Here is a 23,834-nt window from a genome sequence, read left to right on the forward strand (position 1 = left end):
TTCTAAATACATTTATAGTAAATAATCTCTGCCRTAAAGGTTTATTGAAATTAGATGAATATTACTGAAGAGCAAATTATTTTTTTCAATTTTGAGAGTACTAAATTGCACTAGAAATCTCAGGGAACAATAATCTATACTCTTTTTTTTTTTTAAGTACAAAATAAAATTCTAGGCTTGCTTAAATTGTGGAAATATTGGGCAGATCTTACTGCCTGTTGTTCTTTCCTGAGGGTCTGTGGGTACAGCTATCAGCCTACATGGTGTGTGTTTTATGAAGCAAAGTGTAAATTTTTGTAGTGAAATTACTTAATAACTTAGTTTGAGAAACACTGTTTACTTCTCTACTGGTTATAGTCATAAGCTTTTATCTGGGGGGCGGGGGGAATGTATATCTTTTTATTTTTTTCCTTCATAAACCGGTTTTTTGATTTTAGAAAGAATAATTTTGGTATACCTTATTAAAATACTGTCARTATATTCCTTAACATGATTTTCTGGACATTAAAGGGCCTTTTCAGTAGGTATCAAATTGCATCATGTTTGCAGATCAGCATAGCTGCAGCAAGGAAGGTCAGTGGAGTTTTTTCTTTGACTCTTGCAGCAGGTTTCTGTAGTGACCAACCAGAGCTTTGTCACTTGCTAGGACATGGCTCGGGCACACACTGCTGTTCCTGTGCCCTGGTTTCTCTTGGTAATAGGGAGTTGCAGCATGTCCCAAGAGGTGACAGTTTCAGGACTAGGATTGCAAAGCATGTTGGAGAAAACATTTACCCTAAACTGTAGATGTGACTTATTTTACCTGAAAAGCCAGGTGAGTATTAGGAGTATCCCAAATTGTGATACGGAAGCTTTAACATCTCTTATTCACTTTAGAGAGAACTCTGGCAGCTTCCCCAAATTGATTGAAAAATAATTCATGTGTGTTTTGATTCTAGGTGCTCAAGCCAATGGCCATCAGCCCTTGAGGTCTCTGCCTTCAGTACGTCAGGATGTTAGCCGGTACCAGAGAGTGGATGAGGCTCTACCACCAAGTGAGATTCTTCATACTTTAATTGGGGGATAGACTGCTTAGATCTCCTTACTGAGATCTCATTACTTTTGTTGTTTTTTAATGTGAGAACCAAAAATGAATGGCTGAGAAGCTCTAAGTGAGGAATGATGATTAAGTCTAGGGTTGTTTTGTAAAAGGCATTGTGCTCTGTCTGCAAACTATCATGATGTGTTATGGTAATTATGCCTGATGTATACAGACTTGTTAAGTGCAATTCGCAGAGAAGTAGGAAGGAGTGATGCTGCCTTTTCGGTGTGCAGTACACACGGGTAAGGAGGTGAGGTGATATGCTGTATGAGGCACTCTGAGGGAAAGATATCAGGCACTGAAAGCTGTGAATGCTTCATGTATGGTGATGGTTTGTGTGGAAACATATAATGTCCTCTTGTCTCCTTTCCACGGATTAGATGGAAGATACCTGTGTTTTACTTGCCTTTTTTTTTCCTCCTGAGACAGAGTCCAGACTTTTTGAGTATAGAGTAAACCTGAATATTAAGCAGTTCTTGAACGCTCCTAAATTGGCTGAGAAATTGTCATTTCCCATTTCTCTAACACATATGGAAAATTTACGTTAGACAGATGCCTTAAGCTGAACCTGGCATAAGAGTACTCTAATCAGTATTAAATATTTAAAGAAAGGAAAAAAAAAAAAAAAAAGAAAAACTGCACAGCTGATAGAGAAACATTATGTTTAAAAAAATTCCTAAGCGGACCCACTATCGGTTTCCATTAGTCTAGCCTGTACCATTCCTAAGTTAATGTATATTATTGCGTTAGGAACAAATAATGTTTTTTGAAGTCTGTGATCATTAGCAGAAGGAAACACAATGAGTGAAATTCAGATCCATTGAAGTCAGTGGCAAAGCTGTATTGTTTTAAAGGTGTCGGGAGTTCAGATATTTGATGTAAAATGAATATATTCCATTTTTTCTTTGTGTAACAGGATTGTGTTTAACTTGTAATTAGAGAAGGTAATTGTAAGGAGCCTGATATTAGAACACAGATCTAATTCATCTCTGCCAGGGTKATGAGAAGATTTTACTTTCTGATGTTTTGATAATAATCAGTGTATATAAYAACTTAGACCTGTCCACAGATCCCAAAGTTAACTAACTACCACCTCAGTAAACTAGTATTGCTTTTTACAAAAGTATGCTTGGGAGAAATATACTTCATTTGTATTTTTATCACTTTTCATACTGAAAAAGTACTTTGGAAAATAAGTAGAGATCAGGTGTAATAAACTAGAAATGCATACAGATAACTTTTATAGGACAGTGCTTTATACATGGATTGCCTTTTTGGTTTCAGAAGCAAACTATGCATTATACTTGGAAGAAATCTCAGAATGTTAATTAAAAAGGTTTGGCTGTGTGGTGTTCTAATATTTCTGTCATTTACTGGGATTTTTACACAGTCACATATGGGCAAACACCCCTACACATACACCCCTATAAAATCAAAGCCCAGTGCCATATTTATGTAGTACATTAGTCTGCTAATGTGAATAAAATCTTAAATATTAATTGTAGAATATGTAGAATATGATTTTGAGTTATAGACTGTAATTTATTTGGAATTTGTATTTGTTATTTCATCAGAATCTGAAACAGAGAAAGAAAGGTAGGCTTATTTCTTATAGTTGTATGTAGATTAAGGTAAAGAATGTGAGGAAGAATGGAAACATTCATCTAGTATGTCTACCAACAACGTGCAACTTCACAGCATGCAGATTTATGCTATAATTGCTACATTCTAAGGAAAAAATCAGCAGATCATAACAGCTTGACTGAACAACCTTGATTAATTACAATATTGCAATTCATCACTTTCAAGTTTTTGAAAACAAAGTTCTTTGTAACAAGTTTGACTAACGATGATTTGACTAACAGAAGATAATCCTTGTCCATGACAGTGCTGATGCAGGTACTCAACTTTAGAAGTCGTTGCTCAAGTGTTTAAACTTGGGTATTTAACATTGAATGAATACAAAAAGGTTTTTCTGGGTCAAGATCACGTCACAGAAATGGTGACTGTAGATCAAAATTTGAAGTATAATCACCACAAGAAAAATCGCAACAAATATGCAATGTCTTGGGGTTTGACATCAACAAAATAATGAATTCAACAATGTAAACTGTTTTCTATTTCTTCTATTTAGAAAAGACATTACATATATATATATATATGTATATATATATATATTTTTTTTTACAATGGACAATTCTGTATTTGCCCAGAATATTACTGGTTTATTAACCATTAACCATGTACTGGTTAAATGTTTTGACTGAGTATTTTTATTTCAGCAGAAGATGCAACTTTTTTGATTTCAGCAGAAGATGCTGCTTTTTGGAAATGGGAGCTTTTCACAGGAACATCTATATCAATCTTTTTTTTCTTTAGGAAAAAAACTGAAAGCAGATTTCAGAGAATGAAACATTGAAATGTTTGCTTTTATTGAGATAAAAATGAAATGTTTTTGTTTGGAATAACTTCAAAATATGTTGTATTTTGAATAGCAAATACAGTGCTCAAACCATAACCTTTATGTTGATATAATTTTGTTTATTTTGAATTTTTATTTTTAATTGATAGTATATTTCAAAATTTTGGATTTTTGTCCAGATTTGGAGAAAGAAATCAAAATTATCTTTTTTTCCCCCCAGAGGTATTGAAATCTGTTCCTTTAAAGAGTTCTCTTTGTTGCTATTATGAGTTGCAGGGTTTTTTTTCTTCCCCTCTGGGTTTACTTTCCTGCATAGCTCTTGTATGCCCTAATAATGCTCTAGACACTAGTAAACTGTTTTAATTGTACATCATAAAAATAGAAGAGTAATTTGCATTGTGGCCAGCTAAAATATACGGTTGTCCTGAAGGGATGACACATTCAGTTTATTTTAAAACCTGCCTTTCTGCCCTCTTTGTGACTCAGCTCAGGCCCCGCAGTGTAACGTGGTGAGCCACTTAGCTGCCTCTTTGAGCTGACAGAAGTCATAATACACACACAGTAACAAAGCCTGAGGTTTTAAGGCTGTCAGTATTAAATACTTCACATAGAAATATTTAGTTCTGTTTCTCTCCTGTCAAGATATTTTTGTATCCTCTTTCCTTGAGGAGCAGCAGTCATTTAGAGTTGGTTGCTAGCCAATGGTCTTTTAAGTTGTTATTGCAGTGACTGGTGTTTTTACCTAGACATGAATATAGAAAGTCTCTTCTAGAAAACTCTGGAGTTTTTAAAAGTAGTTTTTCAGCTGACATCTAAAATAATTTGCATGTTTTTTGCGGTTTTGGATGCTCACTAATCAGGTTCTGTTTGATCAGGTTGTTTTATAGAAAATACTCTTTTTAGCCCGCAGCCACAATCAGTGCCCAGGTATCTTGCTCATTACATAGCTAACTAGGAAGGCAGTGCTTCTGGCACGGATTGCTTACAAACTGACGCTTAAGTGCCACGTGCACCTGGTTTCCACTGAGCACTGAAAAGCCGGAGAGTTGGTTGGGACGCAGTGCCGGCACCTTGGTTTCTGCTCGATGGTTGCTCCTGCCGTGGCACCAGTACCGGCTGTCTCCGGGGGACTGTCTCGTTGCTCCAGGACCCTGTCTTGCAACACCGTCTGCAAAGTTACCAAATGGTGGCTGCGAAAAGGCAGGTGTAGGCAGTGCGTAATGCTCAGCTTGGCTGACTTCTGCAGCTATTCCCTGACACTAAGGAATTACCGTCAGGGCAGAAGGGCATTTTTTACTCTGCACTGTGAGAAAGGGCCAGAGAACCTGTGTAGTATGGACAGAGAAAGGTTATTTTACTCAGGCGATCTTATGCTGCTGTCTTTTCTTTCTGCCTGGCTATATGTAGGGTACTATTAATAAACACAATGGTATTTTGCAGTAGTTTTGGTACCAAGATGTCACATTCTAGTCTTTCTTAAGATGCTGCAGGAGATCAAGGAAGGTAAAGGTTAGTGTTAGACTTCTAGTGTTATCTGTACTTTGTTTTTCAAAACTAGTGGACACCATTATAGCTAGCACTTGAAATTTGAATTTGAACCGTTTGAATTTGCTATGATATTTGCAGAACCTGCAATTTTAGAATGTGCATTTAGCATATGAAACTATGCAGCATCTAAGAGGACTGGGATCTGTTTTATTATTGTTACTGTTAACTGAGAAAAACAATGGCAAGTGTAAAGCTTTGCAAGCTTTTTGGTATTTAGCCATTGGCATTTTGCACTGGGATAAGCCTCAGAGATTGTCTTGGCATGATTTAGGCCAGAAGAATAAAACCATGTGTCCTGAATTGTTTTTTCTGGGACAATCACTGCTTAGTGAGGGATCATTTCCATTTATTTCTGTATTCTATTAGATATGAATTCCATAGAAATACTATGATGGGAGATTTGGATTTATGGGATAAAATCAGGGAAAAGCAGTGTGTTTCTTAACCCTTCAGTGAGAAAGTTCTGTGCTGAAATCATCCTGTAAAAGAGAGAGAGAAACCTGGAACAGTAGATTCAATTACAAAAGCAACAAACTAAAAACAAATATATAAGCCCCAACCACTCCATAGTTCACAATATTTTATTGCTATTCAGACTGGGAGGCTCGAATTGACAGCCATGGACGGATTTTTTATGTGGACCATGTGAACAGGACAACAACATGGCAGCGACCCACAGCCCCCCCGGCCCCGCAGATTCTCCAGAGGTCAAATTCCATCCAGCAAATGGAACAGCTGAATCGCCGGTGAGATTTACTGTTGTTGCTTGTGAATTGTGTGGTTATAAAACTATGTTCCTTGTTSAACAATTGAGTGTGAAGACTGGGTCTCAGTTGCTACTGCAGCTAGCCATATATATTTTTATCTGTCCTTTTTAGTTTGCATGTTGGCTTCTAAAGCGTTCATATTCCACCTGTGTTCAACAGCTATGTGGCTAACAAAAACTGATAATGGTTGTCAGAAATTCAGGCCACAAAAGGCTATTRATGCAGAAATTAGAGAGATTAATATATATTTACCTATACGAGAGAAGATAGGCAAGCCTAACTTCGTTATTAGAGTCCCCTGGAGCCAGAATTGGATCATAGGTACCATATAGTGTACGTACATACATACATACATATATATATATATATATATATATGTATGTATGTATATATAAAGTCCCATCTTCTAACCCTAGATACCAGAGCATCCGAAGAACAATGACTAACGACAGGCCTGAAGAGCACACAAATGCCATGGATGGAGCCGGAGAGGAAACGGACTTTCACCATTCTAATGCAGGTAACAAAAAAAAAAAAAAAAAAAAAAAAAAAAAAAAAAAAAAAAAAAAAAAAAACCAAAAAAACAACAAAAAAAGATTTTTGTTTTTCTGAGTACATTAAATAGTTCGATAATTGGTTCATGTTTGTGTGGGAACAGAAGATACACTGACTCGTATTTAGTTTCCTTCATCTTTCTTTTACCTATTCTTAAAGATAGATGTAATATTTATTCTTTTCAGATCTCAGAAATAACCACCGATTTCTCTGAGATGGCTTCACTTAGTTTCACAAGTATTGTAAAGTATATTTCATCAAGCCCAAATTTGAAAATTTCTGATTTACACAACAATCTTTAACTTGTTCTTTACATATTCTAGCCTACATTCTCTTTCTTTACCTGTTGTTCAGTTGTTTTGATTTGAGCTGTGTTAACGTTTTGAATGAAGATTTTTTTTTGGGGGGGGGGGAATATTTTTTTCTTTATTATTAAATGAGTTCAGCCTCATTATTACTTTTCTCTCTCACTAAGCAGTTCTTTCTTTGGTCATCTTCTTACTATTAACTAATACATTTTTTAAAGGTAATTTGTTAGGCATTCAGTCCTTTGCATAGTTGAGTCTTGTTCTGTGCTTTGACTTTGTTTCCAGGTTCTCTTGATATTCAGTTATAGTCCTCCTCCCTAAGTTAACCTCATACCCATGCAGTGCCAGTCCTTCTTGAGTTTTGAGTCACTGAAGGATTTGTGATTTAGCTAAGTGGCCCTTTTATTTTTGCCTTAGCCACYGTCTTTTCTTTTTTTCTGTGTGCAGCTGTCTAAGCCTGTGCAGAAGCAGCTAGATGGTTAGTTGTGCTCTTAACAAATTAGTTTAAAGCAAATTCAGACTAAACCCTAATCGACAAGTTCTGCTGAATAAGGCGGTCATAAATCAAATTCAGAAGCCCCTAAATTGCTGGACAAACCTATCTGAAGACATGTTCTGGTTTCCAGGTTATCCAGACTATGATAGTGGACCTATCTGCAGCATGCCACAGCTTCCTTCCGAAGCTGGGTGTGAGAAGCGATTCATATACACCCAAGTCTTTTACCAAAATAGAGTTGGAATGCAACTGCAAAGCATGCCTGGTCCCAGGAGCTGCAAGACACTCCCAGCCCTAGAATTCAGGCAGAACCTCAGGGCTCTTCATACTGTATCACTGTCACTCCATAAATGTGCTATATATGGGAGGTTTGGGGGCTATATCATATAAGAAGTGACTTTAAAAATCTTCTTTTTCATTTACTTATCCTTTATTTACTACTCTTTCATTCTCTGATTTTGTTTAATGCTTAGAATGTCATTCATCTCAAATAGCATACTTACTTCCCCATCCCCCTTTTCTATAATCCTTGCCAATCCATATTTAACATTTCACTCTTCTTTCTCTATTTTCCTTCTCTTCTTTGTTTTTCTTTTTCATTCTCTTTTTTTCTATCAGGTTAGAGACTAATTCACAGCCTCTCTTTTCCTTTCTCTTTCTCTGCCTATGTATTATTGTTTTCTTATATCCATGGTAGCTGTGTTCTACATAACTAATGCTCTTTTGGCATTAATTAATAGTGAGATTCAAGTTGATAGAGAAACATGCAAATACTATGATATGTAAAAGGCAGAACCTACAAAATGTAGAAGATGGCATGCATTTTGGAGCAAAATTACCGCAGACCTTGTCTGAATTTATAAATTTTCATTTACATTGACAGGTACATCCAAATATCCTGTAGATTTTCGTAGTTCGAGGGAATAGTTTTAACACTGTAGCAAATACCATGCTTTTATTATAGTTTCAGTTCCTGATACTGTTGAAAAATCAGTGCGCTTCAACAGTTGCTATGAGAAGGACCCAAATATTTACTGAATGTTGAAACAGAGAGGTACTCCTTGGCAACCCTTTTCTTACTTGTGTAAGCTGATTAAGTCTGCATCAGGATTAGGGCTGTATTGATAGCAGTGACTTGCCTGCCTTAAAAGGAGGAATGAAATACTTTAAATGTGCAATGACTTTTATATGCATTGGTCAGCATTTAAAAAAGTATTACCTGTGTACAGCTACAGTATAGAAAGTACAGAGTTGCCATAGGTACCTTCTCACATTCTATGCGCAGACCTGTTTGGTATCCCAAGTGATTAGGAATTAATATATTTTTAATGTTTGAAGACCAAAAGCATTGAATAAATGTTATTAAACTCATGAATCCTGATATTTTCAGGAACTTCAGTGCTATGTTAGAAGAATTCCCAATACACTTGTGGAGAGTATTAAATAAGTCTGATAAGAATTTATACCAGTGATTTTCTTGCTTGTATGATTGAAATCAATCTAATTGTTTTCAGTGATGTCTTGTTAATGATTATTACTGGAAGTCTTTGTCATTCACTTTGCTGTTAGATTTTCGAAGAGAGAATGTGCTGCCTCACTCTACCTCCAGGTCCAGACTTACTTTATTGCTCCAGTCTCCCCCTGTGAAATTCCTGATCAGCCCAGAGTTCTTTACAGTGCTGCATTCTAACCCTGTGAGTACTGTGTGCTTAGAGGAAGGGCTTTCTCGTGTGTATGTGTGTGCGTATTTATAAATACAGATGCCTTATATGCAAAGATATTTCTTTATGTTTGATACTAAGATATTTGGTGGTACACAGGGAGACTGGATGAATTCAAATGCTCATCAGCATTCCTTGCAACTGATGGACTATCAGAGATGTCCCAGTTGGTGTTTACAGCTTTTATTTTTGACTCAGCTCTTTATCTTTTCTGTGACACTAAACTCTTCTGTTTCTTGAGGGAATGGCTTTCTTAACTGTCTACTGCAGAGGGTCAGGGACAATTCTGAGAATGAAGATGATGAGCCTTTTTTAAGGTCACTTTGCTGCTCATGAGATGATTTGTGCCCTCAAATTTACCTGTTTTATGCCTAAATACATTAGAGATCATTGAATAAAAAGATACCTTAATATTAATTTTTCATATTTTCTCTGTTCTTCAGTCTTCCTTACTTACATAGTTATTTGTTTCAACATCCATTTTCCTCTGCATAGCAGAGTTTACAGTGTAAAAAGTAGTAGTGAAATGAGTAATATGTTATCTGTAAGCATACTTGGAAATAATTAGCCTTTTTAAAACTACTGGTCACTGGTAGTTTAGTTTTGATATATATGTATGCTTGTGTGTTTCTGAACAATTCTGTTTGATCTGTACAGCTTTATCTTTAACACATACAGTAGTGCAGAAGTAGGTAAGACCTGTGGCCAGGAAGGATGGGTGAGGGCACAGAGAGAGTAGCAGCCCAGTGCAATGGGAGGGCCTATGTCTTCATTGCTGTCAGGACTCTATTGCTGATCCTGAGACAAAGACCTAGTTTTTGGTTGGCTGTGGCTTTGGGGTTTTGGATTTTGGATTTTTTGTTTGAGGGGATTACTTTCTATTTAAAGTTTTCCACGTTCCTCTGTGCTCTCTTTTTGATCTCTTATTTTAATTCTATTAGATAAGTTACAAATAGACATGCAATTATAATTTTTTTGAGAAATCAGTGGGTGGAAACTATTTATGGGAAATATTTTGATCAATAAGCACAGGTATGTGCCAGCAAAAACGCTTAGCAGCTTTTTTGCTGTGTTCCATAACTATGTTTGATTCCAGAATTTAGAGAATAGCTGTGAAATCTTTACTTTTTAAACAATTGTAATGCTAAAAGATGCCTCACAGTTCCAGTGACAAGAGCGTGGTAAATGGAATTTGAAACAATGCAACAAACTTTGTTGAAGTGATTCAGTAATGGGAGTTCATATATCTCAAAAAAAAAAAAAAAAAAAAAAAAAAAAAAAGAGAGAGAGAGAGAGAGAGGGAAGGAGGGAGAAAAGGAATATTGGAATAGTGCACTCATCTCAAAACCCCAGAATGAGAACAGGTTTTTTCATACTGCTGTAGTTTAGTTGAAAAGGATTTTTAAGGTTTTATAGATAATTAGGTCTATTTTTACATTGAAAAGATTGTCGTTCATAGTAACAAGAGTGGATGATTCTTTTTAAAGCAAAATAGGTCTGAAAGCATAAAGTCTARTGGGAAGAATTTACTCAGTGCTTATTTTCTCATTTTTCACATGACTGTCTACTTACCCAGTTATCAGTGCTGCAGATCAGAATGTCAGTAAAACATATGCATCATTTTAAACGGGTGGGCAGCCCCATTGACTTCAGTGTAACTACTTCAGGCTAAAATTCAACACCTTCCAAATTCAATGGGTCTCTTTGTTGCTGTGGTCATAYTGATCACTCACAGTTCCCTTGAAAGCGATATACCTACTTTACTGCTTTCCTTGAATGGGATTTACATTCTGCTAAATAGATGATAATTTGTGAAAACTATTATCTATTCGTTGTGTTCCATCACACAAATAGAACTGCTAAGATGATGACTTTTTTAWGTTGTATTTTATCTTGTAAAATTATTTACTTTTATTATGGCTTTTTCAGAGTGCCTACCGCATGTTTACAAATAACACTTGTTTGAAGCACATGATCACCAAAGTCCGTCGGGACACCCACCATTTTGAACGCTACCAGCATAATCGTGATTTGGTGGGCTTCCTCAACATGTTTGCTAACAAGCAGCTGGAGCTGCCGAGAGGTTGGGAAATGAAACATGACCATCAGGGCAAGGTAAGTGGAATAGACGTGCAGCTCTTTGTTCTGTGTTTGATCCTCAATGTTGCAATGTGAGAACTGAGTCGGTTGCTCTTAGCAAGAGCATAAGTAAATGTAGATTTCCAAATGCAAAAGGTACACATCCTATTCTTCCTTGGCCCAACAAAGAATGGAATTTCTCATCTGTACCAACAGATCTGAAAAGGGAAGGAGGCTGAGGAGTGAATATTAAGCATTACAAGGAGATTTGCTAGAAAATCTGTAGTCTTTTTATTGTGAAATGAGTTGCTTTGATTCCCGTGGATGTTTAGAACTTCTTTTGAAAAGAAGAATTATTTATTCTGTAAACATAGGCAGTTCTGTGAAGTTCTTTGGAGTTTTGCCTGTGTACTTGGAAGAGAATTTCGATGTGACTAGATGATCTCCAGAGGTCCCTTCCAACCTTACTGATTCTATGATTCTAAAGTTATTAAAATATTTTCTACAGAATTTTGTTTGCTGAGCACTTTACTTCCTGTTTAACTGACTTTTTTCCCCCTTCTTCAACCTTGAGTGGAATTTATTAGCACACAATGTTTTATACACACACACACACACATATATATATATCTACTAGTTTTCCCAGGTGAGTGCTCCATCCAAATGCTAAGTAAATCCAATGTTTATCTGCTTCTGAGATAAAATGGATGCACTAAGACCACAATAGCTCTGTGGATGGCCACTTTGCTTWTGTGTTGGCTAACAGGAAAGAAATTGTGTGTAGCAAGTTTCATTAAATCGTAGGGATCTTGAATAGCTGCAAACCCTACTGGCTTTCAAAACATATAATTATAGATCGCTGCAGAAGTGGCAAGAAAATATTTTAAAATAAAAGGACATTAACTGACAAATTAAATTTTACAGTGGGAATGTAATTTTAATGCAGCTTTAAACTAATGTAGCTTTGCTATCTAGAATCTTTGCAGAAAATAGGAAGATTAAAAATAGACCGTCATTAGTATGTGAGGAAGAGATAAGGCTATCAGTTTGTGTGAGAACTCCTAATTAAGACTTCAGGCACATTAAGCCTATCAGTTCTTATGTTTATCAGTCTTGGTACACTTAGCTGCAAATGTTCATATAAATGATCTTGATGCCTGAAAAGATTAAGGATAGATTCTAAGCTAAAGGCTGGAAAAAGTGCTTGAGGGTTGTTTTCTTGAATTTATTATCTTTGGAAAGTGCGACAGTTTTTCATTGTAAATAAGATTAGAGGTATGCAATTATAGTAACCTTGTTATTTGCCTCCCTCACTTTCTATTCTGAATCATCCTTTTCTGTTCAGTTCCTCAGGGCCCAGTTTTCTCCTGAAGAATATAGTAATTTCAGTTGACTTTAATAGATGCTCCACAGAGAAAGCTAAACCTCTAGATTTCTAGTGTGGTATTTGGTAACAGTTATGTTACAACAACATTAATTTCCAAGAGGAAACAATGAATAAATCCCCTTGGGATTTCTTCACTTTGAATTGTGCTCAGTATTGTTTATTCTCATTAAGTTGTCTTTCTCAGAAGTAGCACTTATGGCCGGTAGAAAAGCTTATTCAGCACACGAGAGAGATGATGGTCAGTAAATGATGAAGCCAGCACTTGATGAGACCAAACCAAAAGTTAACCTGCCTTTATCAAAGTGTAGGCTAAAAAAAGGCAAGTAAAAATTAGCCGTGCCACAATGTAGAATTATATCTTCTCTCCCTGGCTGCTGAGGCTGCTGAGACACGGTTTTCAGCTACTTTTCTGAGTTGTAGTAGGAGTCCTTGCTCTTGCTCACAAGGAACAATAGTTGTCCTGACTCTTATGCAGTACTGAGAAGTAGTCAAGCCTATAAGTTGTCCTTTGTCTTTAACTGTAAGCTGCAGTGACTATTAAAAGCAATGCATCTCCTCTCTATATGATTTATGATAAACTGTACTTCAATTATTTAATTTATTTTAATAGAACTCACCCTGAAATTTCTGGCTCTGAGTCAAGGATGAGGAATTTTTTGTTGGGGATGCATACTTRTATGCCTCTTCCTTATCAGACTGCTAAATGTACATCTTATCAAAAGGTGTATAATCAAAATATATATGACCTAATTGTGTGTCAGTYGCATCTTGTCATGTGATGTGTTGATAACTTAGTAGTGCGAGTTTTCTCTGAAGCCACTGAGTACTTTAAGTATCTGATTCCTGGACGTGATCCTCCCCAGTGCCATACAGTTCTAGTAGTTTGTCCTCTTTGCAGACTCTCTTTCCTGGTCAGCTGGGGACTGCCCATCTCTGAATGCCTTTCAAAGCTGCATGGTAAAGCCCAATTGCCCACTATTCTTTGGGTTTTCCAGGTATTGCCCCTTCAGAGAGTTAAAATCTGTTTGGCATGCAGTTCTCCCTCTAGATCTAGATATCTAGGATGGGTTTTCTGATTGGCCTTACAGATGCTCTGGTCACTGACCTCAAGGAGGCTGAGAGCTTTTGGGAAAGGTGGTGGCAAGAAGCATCACACAGGCTAGATATGTCCCTGATCTTAACTAGATCTCTGCAAGATGTGCAAACAAATACTAAGTTATTGTAGGGCTTTTTTTTTCACAATAAAGTTGCAATAGATTATTAATGAATGGAATAGGAAGAAGAGGTATTTTAACAAGCTTCATAGACTGTAATTGAAAAGACAGCTTAGGCAACTATCATATTTAATAGGCTAACTGTAGTATTGGCTCCACCCATATTTTGTCAGTCTCTTCAAACATCATGGATTTATGGATTATAGCTAGATAATTACGAGAAAAAAAATTTGAAAACAGACTGTGAGCTACAGTGTATTCCCAGCTATGTATCAATGTCCAAATTAGTGCAAAGCCTTGAAACTCCAATGATTATCTTCAGGGACACTTCAAAATAATAATCTATGCTTTAAATTAAAGTAGTCTGCTACTAGGTAGCCTTCAAGCCTTCATGTTTAATAAGACATGATTGTCTTTAACTTAATATTTAAGCTTAGTTATTTGTTTAACTGTAAAGCCAAAGAGCARTACATGCAGTATTAAATTGATGCGTTGACTTACAGAACTACATAATGCAACTCTATTCTTTTTTCTCTGTTGAATCATTATTTTTATTTATTGATAATTTTTCCTGAATAATTTCACTGCATAATGTTGACTTAATGAAGTCAACCTTTGTTTTGATGAAATTTCTTCATTTCTTGTAAATATAGGTAGACTGGACTAGATAAAATAGTAGATAGCGGAATTTACAAAACATGCTGACTACTTGTTTGCAAGTGAAATAAACCTATTAAGCAGGAGCAAAAATTTCAACAAGCCTGGATCCATTCTAGCAGCTTCTTCCAGCCGTTTGCAAAGCCCTAAATTGAAATTTCAAAGTGACTTTCATTCTACTTTCCCATTTTCTAACATGTATACTTGTGTTGCTGGTGATATCATTTTTTGTCAAGGTGATCACATCTGCATTAGGCTAAAACATTGCAATTAAAATTGCAATTATTAAATGCACTTTATGGTTTATGAACTGTGAGACATTCCCCTTCACTTACATATCTGTAGTATTTCAGCAGAGCATAACACGGAGTTCTTGCTTTTCAGGTCAGGTAATGTGTGCCTCAGCTGTACACACACGTTACCATGGATGACCCTTGGTGCTGTAGGAGATTTACTGCCCTCTCCTTGAGTTTTCCTAAGGTTTTGTAGCTTTGATATCCCTTCTGCCTCCCAGCCAGGCACCTGCCACAGTTTGCAGCTCCACGTTTCGCCTTGTTTGGGAAATGGAAACATAAACATTTTCTCCCATCACAGCTGATACTGGTATTTAGCTGCTTTGTAGGATGATGTGCTGGTCCATCTCCCTACCTTCACAGCAGTCAGAAGAGTTCCATTGTCTCTGGTTGCCTGGCCCAGCTCTAGCAAGCGATCTGAAACAACGATTTTCTCTGCGCTATAAGCTGGCACTGCTGTGAAGCGAGCCAGTTCTGCTCTCCTCTCATCCCTGCTGGGTGGCCTAAGGTCAGAAGAACAAGTAGGGAAACAGACGAAAAGAGTAATTTTAGCCTGGACCAGTTTCCCTGCAGGGTTCCCTGCATGGCTACACAAACACTTGTGCCAGCAGAAGACAGGGAGGGGGGCACAAGGGATGAAACAAGTGGTCAAGCTGGGGGCAGATGGGATTGTTTCTTTTGCTGACACTGCAGGACTAAATTGCTTATGAAACTGTGGTCCGAGTACTTCAGTAGTATCAAAACCTAGGAGTGGTTCCTGCAGTCCTCAACAACCTCTCTGCTGGCCCAGCTTCTTCAGTTCCTCAAACCAGATGTCACTTTCCTGTAGCTCTCCTACTCAAAACCTGATTTTTTTTTTTTGCCACTTCCGCATGTTTCCAGCATTGTGACTGAAAAAATGAAAGCGTCTTAAAATAGAAAGGGACTGGTTTCCAGGTGCAGCACTAACACTGAAGCAAGTTTAAATCTCAAAGCTTAGGACTATTTTTCTGGTTATAATTCAACTAAAATGTATGAGGTTTTTCAATTTTCAGGATATATGCTCCCATGACCTTGCTTTCAGCAAATAGCTGACTAGGCAGTGTATGATAGTTCTCACTGAAGAACCCAACTGTCTGCTTTAAATGTTTTTGTTGCCATCTTATTCGTGTCCCAAATGGGCTATTTTTTAGGTTAATGAACTTAGAAGAGTTGTATCAGGAGGATGATAAAAATGCTTTTAAGCCTGTAGTTGTGTCACAAAGTGCAATCCTTTACTCGTCCTACACACCCAATTGTGTTTCTAATTATGCAGTAAGTAGTTTACAAAGGAGAATGTTTTTGCCACCAAGGGAGTTCTTTTTAGATAATCATAGTGAAAGGAACAGGAGAAAACCCCAGGATGACTCCTATTAACTTAACTGTTAAAGTCTTCTCTTCTTGACAGTCGTAATAAAACTTCTGACTTCTGCAGCTTGACATCTGAGAATTTCRAAGTGCTTTGTTAGCATGAATGAAGTGAGGCATTAAAGACTCTGTCCCTTCCGTGAAATGGAAAAATGTTATCCCCAGTCTGCCAAAAGTGAATGCGAGCCATGGTAATGTGAAAAGATTTCCCAAAGTCTCAAATCAGTGATTGAAACCTGGATTCTGAATATACGTAAACCTCAAACACATGCTCTAGGGTGGTTCAATAGTTTTGTGTCAAGAAGTAATGACTGTAAATTCTCTCTTCATTCTATTTCTCTTTCTCTAGGCCTTCTTTGTTGATCACAATTCCCGAACTACCACATTCATTGATCCCCGGCTTCCCTTGCAGAGCAGCAGGCCCACTAGTGCATTAGTCCATCGACAGCACTTAACTAGACAACGCAGCCACAGCGCTGGAGAGGTGAGTTTGATCTGCCTCTTTGTTGCTGAAACCACATGTTTTTTAGGCATTTTTCACATTATTCCTTTTCATTCTTCCAATTTCGTTATGTTGTGAGGAGTATGATTGTTCTGCAAGTGTATGGCACTCGCCCATAAATACTCATTCTTTATTATTTGCTAGCCAGGAACCTCATTGCTTTTTTCTTTTTCTTTCTTTTTTTTTTTCCTTTTAAAAAGATACAATTTAAGAAGGAAACTATCGGAAGGGATTTCTCTTACTGTTCATTTGCAGTAAGTCCATTTAACCACTGGAGAGCGTCTGATTACAGATTACAAATATCAGTATCATGTTTTTCACTGTCAAAACACTTATTGACTAGCAAGATACCTGCTAAGTATGTTGATAAAAATCTGTAAACAGAAGTGTGCAAATCTAGATGTGTAACTTTCTGAATAAATATAAGAAACTGTTACCACACATAACAGGTAGTCACACTGTTGTATGWATGTACATATGTACGTTTGCATTACATCTATACTTGCTAAATAGAAACACATGGAAAACACTGTTTTTTTGTTTTATCACTGTGGACCATTTTCATCAGCAYTTTTCATGTTGTTGTAACTTCTTTCTAATCATGGGCAAGTGAATGTACAATGACTCAAATTTCAGTTGTACTTCATTTAACCTCCACACTGTTGGCTCTAACTTATCTTTTCAGTGTTTCAGAGGAGGGCTATCCTATGACAGAAATTACACTTAATATAGGTTAGAATGGCTAGAAAGATGCTCTAATTTATGCTGTCTATAGCTCAATGTCATGGCAGATGAACTTTTGCCAGACCTGTTTCAGAGCAAACATGCATCTTGCTACTTGTCTAACAGGACTTCCGCTGAGCTGCAGCAAATGTCAAACCACCGGTTGCATGTCTTGTCGTATCCTGTATGACTATAGCTTAGTTGCCCTAGTTACTTCCCCTCCCCCCAGGTGTTTTTCACGAAGGATTTTAAATAGCATTTTCTAGTAGTCTGGTTTTATGGTGAAGGCATTGATATCCTGCAACAAATGAGAGAGCTAGAAGTGTCTTATACGGCTATTTAACTCTTCCACTGGGTAAAATAATTATTTCTGTTGTGATTGATTCATAAGACAGCAGGAATAAATTGTTTTTCTTGACTTTACTGAATACATACTCAGATCATTTTTCTGTAAATAGTGTGCAGAAKTTCATAGCTCATATCATGTGAGACATGCTGCTGAAGTTGTCAATACTGCAACTTAAGTACAATATATTCTGCAGGAAGTTGTCACATAAGCAGCACTATGTATATGCAATAAATCTGTCTAAATAAATTTTCCACTCAGTCTAGATCTATGGAATACTTTAAACCATGCTTTTGCATGATAATTTAAAAATACTTTGATATTGTTACAATTTTAACATGATTTTGAATAAAAGTATAATTCCAGGTAGAAATCTTGAACCTCAGAATTCAATACAGTATTCCCGTTAATGATATAAATGCTTATTTATATACCTATGTGTGACTCTGAGCATCACTTTTTTTGTCTACYCTTATGACTTAAACATTGCATATTTGTAACTTTCTTCTCAATTTTTAAAGTATTGCATCAAGGTGCTATGTGTTGTTGTAGAAAGATGAATATATATTGAAGACAAATTCTCAGAATTCTTTATTTGGATTTATGTAGCCACAGACTTTGATGTTCTGAAGCCAGTGACCCATTTTTTACAGGGAGAAGCTCTAATGCAAACATTAACCTTTGTAAGGAATGCCTTCTTAGCTAGAGCTAAACTGCAGTGTGAAGCTGGAGCTAATAACAATGGCATTCCTTTTCCAGCACAGTGCCTACAGGAAATAGTTTTTCATTTTTCCAAGAGAATATTATCAGAGAGCACAAAGATCTTGCAAGATATCTCAGGACTTTTGCTTCTTTGTCGTTTCAGAGACTAGATGTAACAAAACTTTTACATTATTTGATATTTTGGAGTTAGGTTTTGGAAGTGTAGTTAAATACTAACCATTATATGTGGCCACAGGAATTGAGAAATAAACATAAAGGTCCAACAAGATGAAAAAGAGGTTGAACAAAATACTTTATATAGTTAAAATTCAAAATACCAATGCTATAGAAAGGACTGAAACCTCAACATACAGAAAACTGTGGCAGCTACCCTGACATCACARGTACTACTGAGAATGATTCTACATTGTGTTTCTACTGTAAAAAATGTTCATGTATAACATTTTTTTACTCTCAAAAGGTGAACATGCAAAGAAAAATCGTATCTGTTCTCCTGAATGATGATGATAAGCACATTTTTTCCAGCTTTGAACTGAATGTGATCTGACTACTTTATCCTCCTGCTTCAGCCACAGAATTGTTTGCATTTTAAATTTAGAGAAATTTCATTCATGCACAGAGGTAATAGAAGTTATGGTGCTAATAAAGGACGCAGAATTTGTTCTTCAAAACATTTGTTATGGATAAAGATGTACACAAAACATAAAAATACCCTCTGAATTCCATTTTGAACTTCTAGAGAATGAGTTACTTTTCAGAATGGGACTATTATGCAAAAATAGCAACAAACTTGGAATGAATCTATTTTAATTATTTGTATTAATAGGCACAATATACTAGATAATGTTTCACTGATAACTCTCATGCAATACAGATGATCCCTGCAGCTATGGTTACTTGGAATAGTGACTCAGCAAAACATTAGTGCATGCTTAAGTTTAAACTATATGAGTTCTCACTGATACGTACTTAAGTGATTTGCTGACATGGAGACATTCACAGTGGTTACATTTACCTTTCCAGGTTGGAGAGGACTCCCGTCATTCAGGACCACCAGTTTTACCAAGACCATCTAGCACATTTAATACAGTCAGCAGAGCTCAGTACCAGGACATGGTTCCAGTGGGTATGTCAGCATTTGGCCCGTTTTAAGAGAAGTACTCAGTGACTGAATTTGTCATGTCAGTGTGTGTTGGGTTTTTCAGTTGCTTGAGGTGTGTGGAAGTTATCATTTGTTATAACTAATTCTGTCCATCAGCATTTCCCTATTGCACTGTTGCAATCTGCAGGAAAAATATTGAAAAGCTTCTGTGCAGAATTGAATAACCAAAATAAAAATTCTCCCTGTACTTGATCTACCTAATACACCTACTGTAAAAGGTGACAAAGAGTTGAAGCCATTGACTCAAGTTCTATTCTAATTGGACTCCAAATATTCCCAGTGATTCTGTGCAACTTCTGGGCATCTGTTTTGGCAGGATCACAGAAAGCGTTAATCAGCTTGGAATTAGTCATTAGCTTAAATTCTGTTCTCAATTACAYGCACAAAAACTTACTGACTTCTGTGCCACTGAGAACAGAATTCAGTTTACTGAATCTAACAGCTGTCACATTGTGCAAAATTAAGATAACTAATCTGACTGACTGTGACTGCTTCTCTGTTCTGTGGCATGTTTACTTGAAAATTTCTGCTAATTTAAATCCTTCCCCTTGCAATGGACATGGTGTGCATGCACCACAAGCTCAGTAATTGATGAGAATTTGAATAGGGGTGTTTCCAGTGACTGCTTAATGGTTGACAGTGGACTGGACACCAATGCTGAGCGAGTCCTGGAATCGCTTTAGAAAAATGAATACACAGATAAGAAAATGTATTTGAAAAAAATGACAATAGGTAAAAACTAGGACACTTTTTGCCTATTGTATTTTAACATTTTTTTAAACTAATTCTGACCGTAGCATTAATCAGATATTGTTTGAAGYTTCATGAATGGATTCAGCCTACTTCCTTATGGTACCTGCTAGCTGGCTATCAGCAGTGGAAATGGCTTAGAGCATTCAGAGATACGTTCAGCTATCTGAATGGTTTTTGTTAAATAAATGCCTAAGATGAGGAGAGTCATATGTTGTGTTTTGATTAATATTCTAAGAAAGAGAGTGCAGATGTAGTTGAACAGGGAAACTATATTACACTATAATACCAGGAATATGTTATGTAATATAATTTAACAGTGAATTTTAACAGCAAACCATGAATTCTTTAATCGTTTCATTACTATCTTTTTTGTAAAGTTGCAAAGAAGAAAAGGAGTAATATTAGTTAGGTTTTGAATGTTTCTTAAACGCATAAATAAAGTGAATTTTACCACTAACATGACGTAACTGGCCTAARTATACATCCTGTCTAAGTCTCAAAGCCACATCCCGTCTAGCAGGTGAATTTATGGTAAGTGGGCAAGTCTGTATGGTTTAAGGGTGGAGCCTGGATGTACAGCCATGCATTTGAATGCACTGCCTTTTTGAAGCTTAATCAGGCCCTTAATAAGAATAAAATAAAAAGGTCACCACTTCTCAGAGAAAAAGGTTAAAAACATTCACATATTTACCCCATGTACATCATGTAAGACTTTTATAACGTCTGAGTGTATAATCATCTTTTAGTCTTGTCTAGCTCTGTAAGTCTAAAATATCACACAAATGATGAAATGAATGACACATCATCAGTCTATAAATTTAGTGACTAATCTGGTCTTCCACTAATGCAGTCGGATAGACTCCTCTAGTGGGCAAGTTCATCCATTTTACACTAATCACTCATGTGGGATAATTCTTCCCTCTGGTAGAGTTTATGGAGATTACAGTGAGACCAAACAGGCTAGAAGGGAATGCTAAAGGTGGAGGAGAAAGAACCTTCTTTGACACATCACTATAAAGCAAGATATTGGATTCTCCATTGCTCTAACTGGTGTTCCAATTTAGGATAATACAAAGCAGTATTTCACATGCTTTTTATCATTTTGCATTGGTGTTATATGACTGAACAYGGTGTAGTACAGTGGAAACACAAGGTCCTCAGTTTTGTTCTAGGAATTAATACTCTAGTTTGACTTTAGCTAAGAGAGTATGAGTAAAAATATTATCTAAATTCCTAACAAAACTGGCACTTTTAACAGTGGGAAGGGTGTGTCATCATCAGATTTGGTTCCTAATCATGAAGCAGGCATCCCAAATGACAGTACTATCAGTATCCTTAGATGAAAAATGTAGTAACACGTACTGTGAAACTAGTAAATGTGAAGATGAAATTTGCTGTCAATATTGTTCAAGATTCAGAAGAAATKCAATTTTGTCCTGTATGTCCTTGTTTCAGAAGATATTTTTGTTGATATTTTCAGCTTACAATGACAAGATTGTTGCATTTTTGCGGCAGCCCAATATCTTTGAAATTTTACAAGAGCGTCAGCCTGACCTTACCAGGAATCATTCACTCAGGTAATAAAATTAGTGGAATCTCTTATTCCCACTTCAGTACAAAATGCTAATTAGAAGTAGTTTCTTCTGTTAAAGTTAGGAGGAGAACATACCAGATATCTATGTAAAATTTTGGCCAGTGAGAAACAAACTTGTTCATAAAGTTGTGGGAAATAGTTCTTTATTGTATTTCCATACAACTCCCTGAAATAAGATTTAGGGGAACAGAAGTAATGTCTTAATACAGAATGAAGGTACCTACAAGAACAAGTTTGCAACAACTGGTGTAAGACATTTGCTGATGCCTTCAAAATGTGTCAAGACAGCTGAACGGCAAAGCGAATGTGCCTAATTGTGAGTATGTGTTCAGCTTGGGGAGTGAGGCAGTCAGAGGCAGAATGGTATTTGGGTTTGTAATTTTCTTCTAAATGCATATTTACAGAAGGTCTATCCTGACCTAATGACCTCAGAGGTCAGCTTAATTAGCACTGTCTATCAGCATTTTTAATGTTACCCCCAAATTTTGAAAAGAGTTATGTACAGTTTTTGCATGGTCCTGTGACATCTGATGGTGAGATCTGATGAAGGATGATCTCTGCTTGTTATCTGATGGTTATTTTTCACCTACGTGGGCATACTAGGAATGAAAAGAAGTGAAATACAGAAAGTGGCAAGGACACTCTTAAAATGTATCCCATAAAAGGACATCTTGAGTGTAAAGTGGAATAGCCATCAACTCAGATTTTAGAAAACAGCAGTCAAATGAACATACTCATGCCTTCCTTGGACACTGAAGTTGAAAAATGTTGTTTTGCTGGTTGCATAATCGTACTAATTATGTAAATTTTGATGTGTCCTGTGCATAGAGTTGCCAGTGCAGTCCTCTATGTTTGAAAGGCATATCCATACCAGCTGGTTATGTACTCAGTTCATAGAGCTACTTATTGATCCCTTTCTGTCTGCGTCCTGCAAATTTCCCAAACTGAAAAAGCTACCCACTTCTGCAGTTTTCCGAAGCATCATTTTCTAACAAGTTGTGTTTGAGATTTTAATTTATCCTCTAAATAAATCCTGGCTGATAGCCCTGAAATGAAGTACTAGCAGAATTCGTGCTCTTTAGAAAATAGAGAAAAGAAGGAAAATAAAAATCCTCAGTTCTCAGCCTGTCARAGCATTTCCTGTGTTGTACCCATGTCAGTACAAACAAGTTAGTCCTACTGGACTTGGTTTGAAATGTGAGCAAACTAGTCTGTTGCAAAATAGTATAGAAGCAATTTCTAATTAATAGCAGTTTCTATTAATTTCTATTCTTCTAGACTTAGTTTCGATTAGTTTCTATTCTTTTCTCCTTTCCCCAGGGTGCTTGGCTTCCTTTACTCTGATTGCAATCAGAATGTTACTTTCTTCACGTGTTTTTTGTTGGTTCTGTCAGTTTAGAGTTCAGASTGTTCAAAAGACTTGTTGGTATTATCAGATTCAGCTTCTTGTAAAACCTTGCTTCATGATTTGAGAATTGTAACTTTATACAAACTGAGCCCTTTTCAAGAAAAGATGGTTTGCAAATTTAAAATGGAGATCAAAAGTAAAAAGAAACTTGTTTCTGTAACTCTTCAGTTATGGGAGACAATCTGTCTTTCTGTATGTTTATTTTGTAAATACATCGAAGATGTATGAAGACATAACTTACCTGATGATATTAAATATACATACATATATATATATATATGTATAATATATATGTTTATTGTATTAGTTCCTGAGGAGGAAAATCAACATTTGTCAAATGGAAGAGGATAGAGATTATTTTAAAAATCTCTTACATTTTCTGACTAAAGTAWTTTATTATTTCTAGAACAATTGAAGAGATATGATAATAAGTTGCAGGTTTACTAAAACTGTACAATGAAAGAATGTTGCAGATARGAAATGTGTTGTACAAAGATTTTTATGACGGAGTGAGAACGTTGTACCTAATGTACTATTAATCATGTAGCCAAGATTGAATCTCATTGCAAACCACCATAGATAAACATGAGAGGCTGTTAAATAACATAGAAGGCCTCAGGCAGAGGCAAAAGTTGCATGTTAAACCTTTTTTTTTTTTTTTAATATATATCTTAATAGAAGGTAAAAGGCATATATTAAAAACTGTCGT

At 36.3% G+C, this 23,834-nt stretch overlaps 1 protein-coding gene across 3 annotated transcripts in view; it reads left to right on the plus strand.

Moving 5' to 3' along the window:
• The window catches only part of HECW2 (HECT, C2 and WW domain containing E3 ubiquitin protein ligase 2), a 150,583-nt gene that overhangs the window by 92,101 nt on the left and 34,648 nt on the right, over positions 1–23,834 (plus strand). For all 3 annotated transcript variants that reach the window (XM_085299492.1, XM_085299493.1, XM_085299494.1), the window contains 8 exons: positions 939–1,034; positions 5,647–5,797; positions 6,235–6,338; positions 8,747–8,871; positions 10,828–11,013; positions 16,264–16,398; positions 19,232–19,334; positions 21,604–21,700. In XM_085299492.1, the coding sequence (XP_085155618.1) occupies positions 939–1,034; positions 5,647–5,797; positions 6,235–6,338; positions 8,747–8,871; positions 10,828–11,013; positions 16,264–16,398; positions 19,232–19,334; positions 21,604–21,700 (997 nt within the window). The remainder of the gene's footprint in view (positions 1–938; positions 1,035–5,646; positions 5,798–6,234; positions 6,339–8,746; positions 8,872–10,827; positions 11,014–16,263; positions 16,399–19,231; positions 19,335–21,603; positions 21,701–23,834) is intronic.

The sequence above is a fragment of the Rhea americana genome, unplaced genomic scaffold (assembly GCF_003343005.1).
Source record: "Rhea americana isolate MKP2758 unplaced genomic scaffold, rheAme1 scaffold_15, whole genome shotgun sequence".
Classification (NCBI taxonomy): Eukaryota; Metazoa; Chordata; class Aves; order Rheiformes; family Rheidae; genus Rhea; species Rhea americana.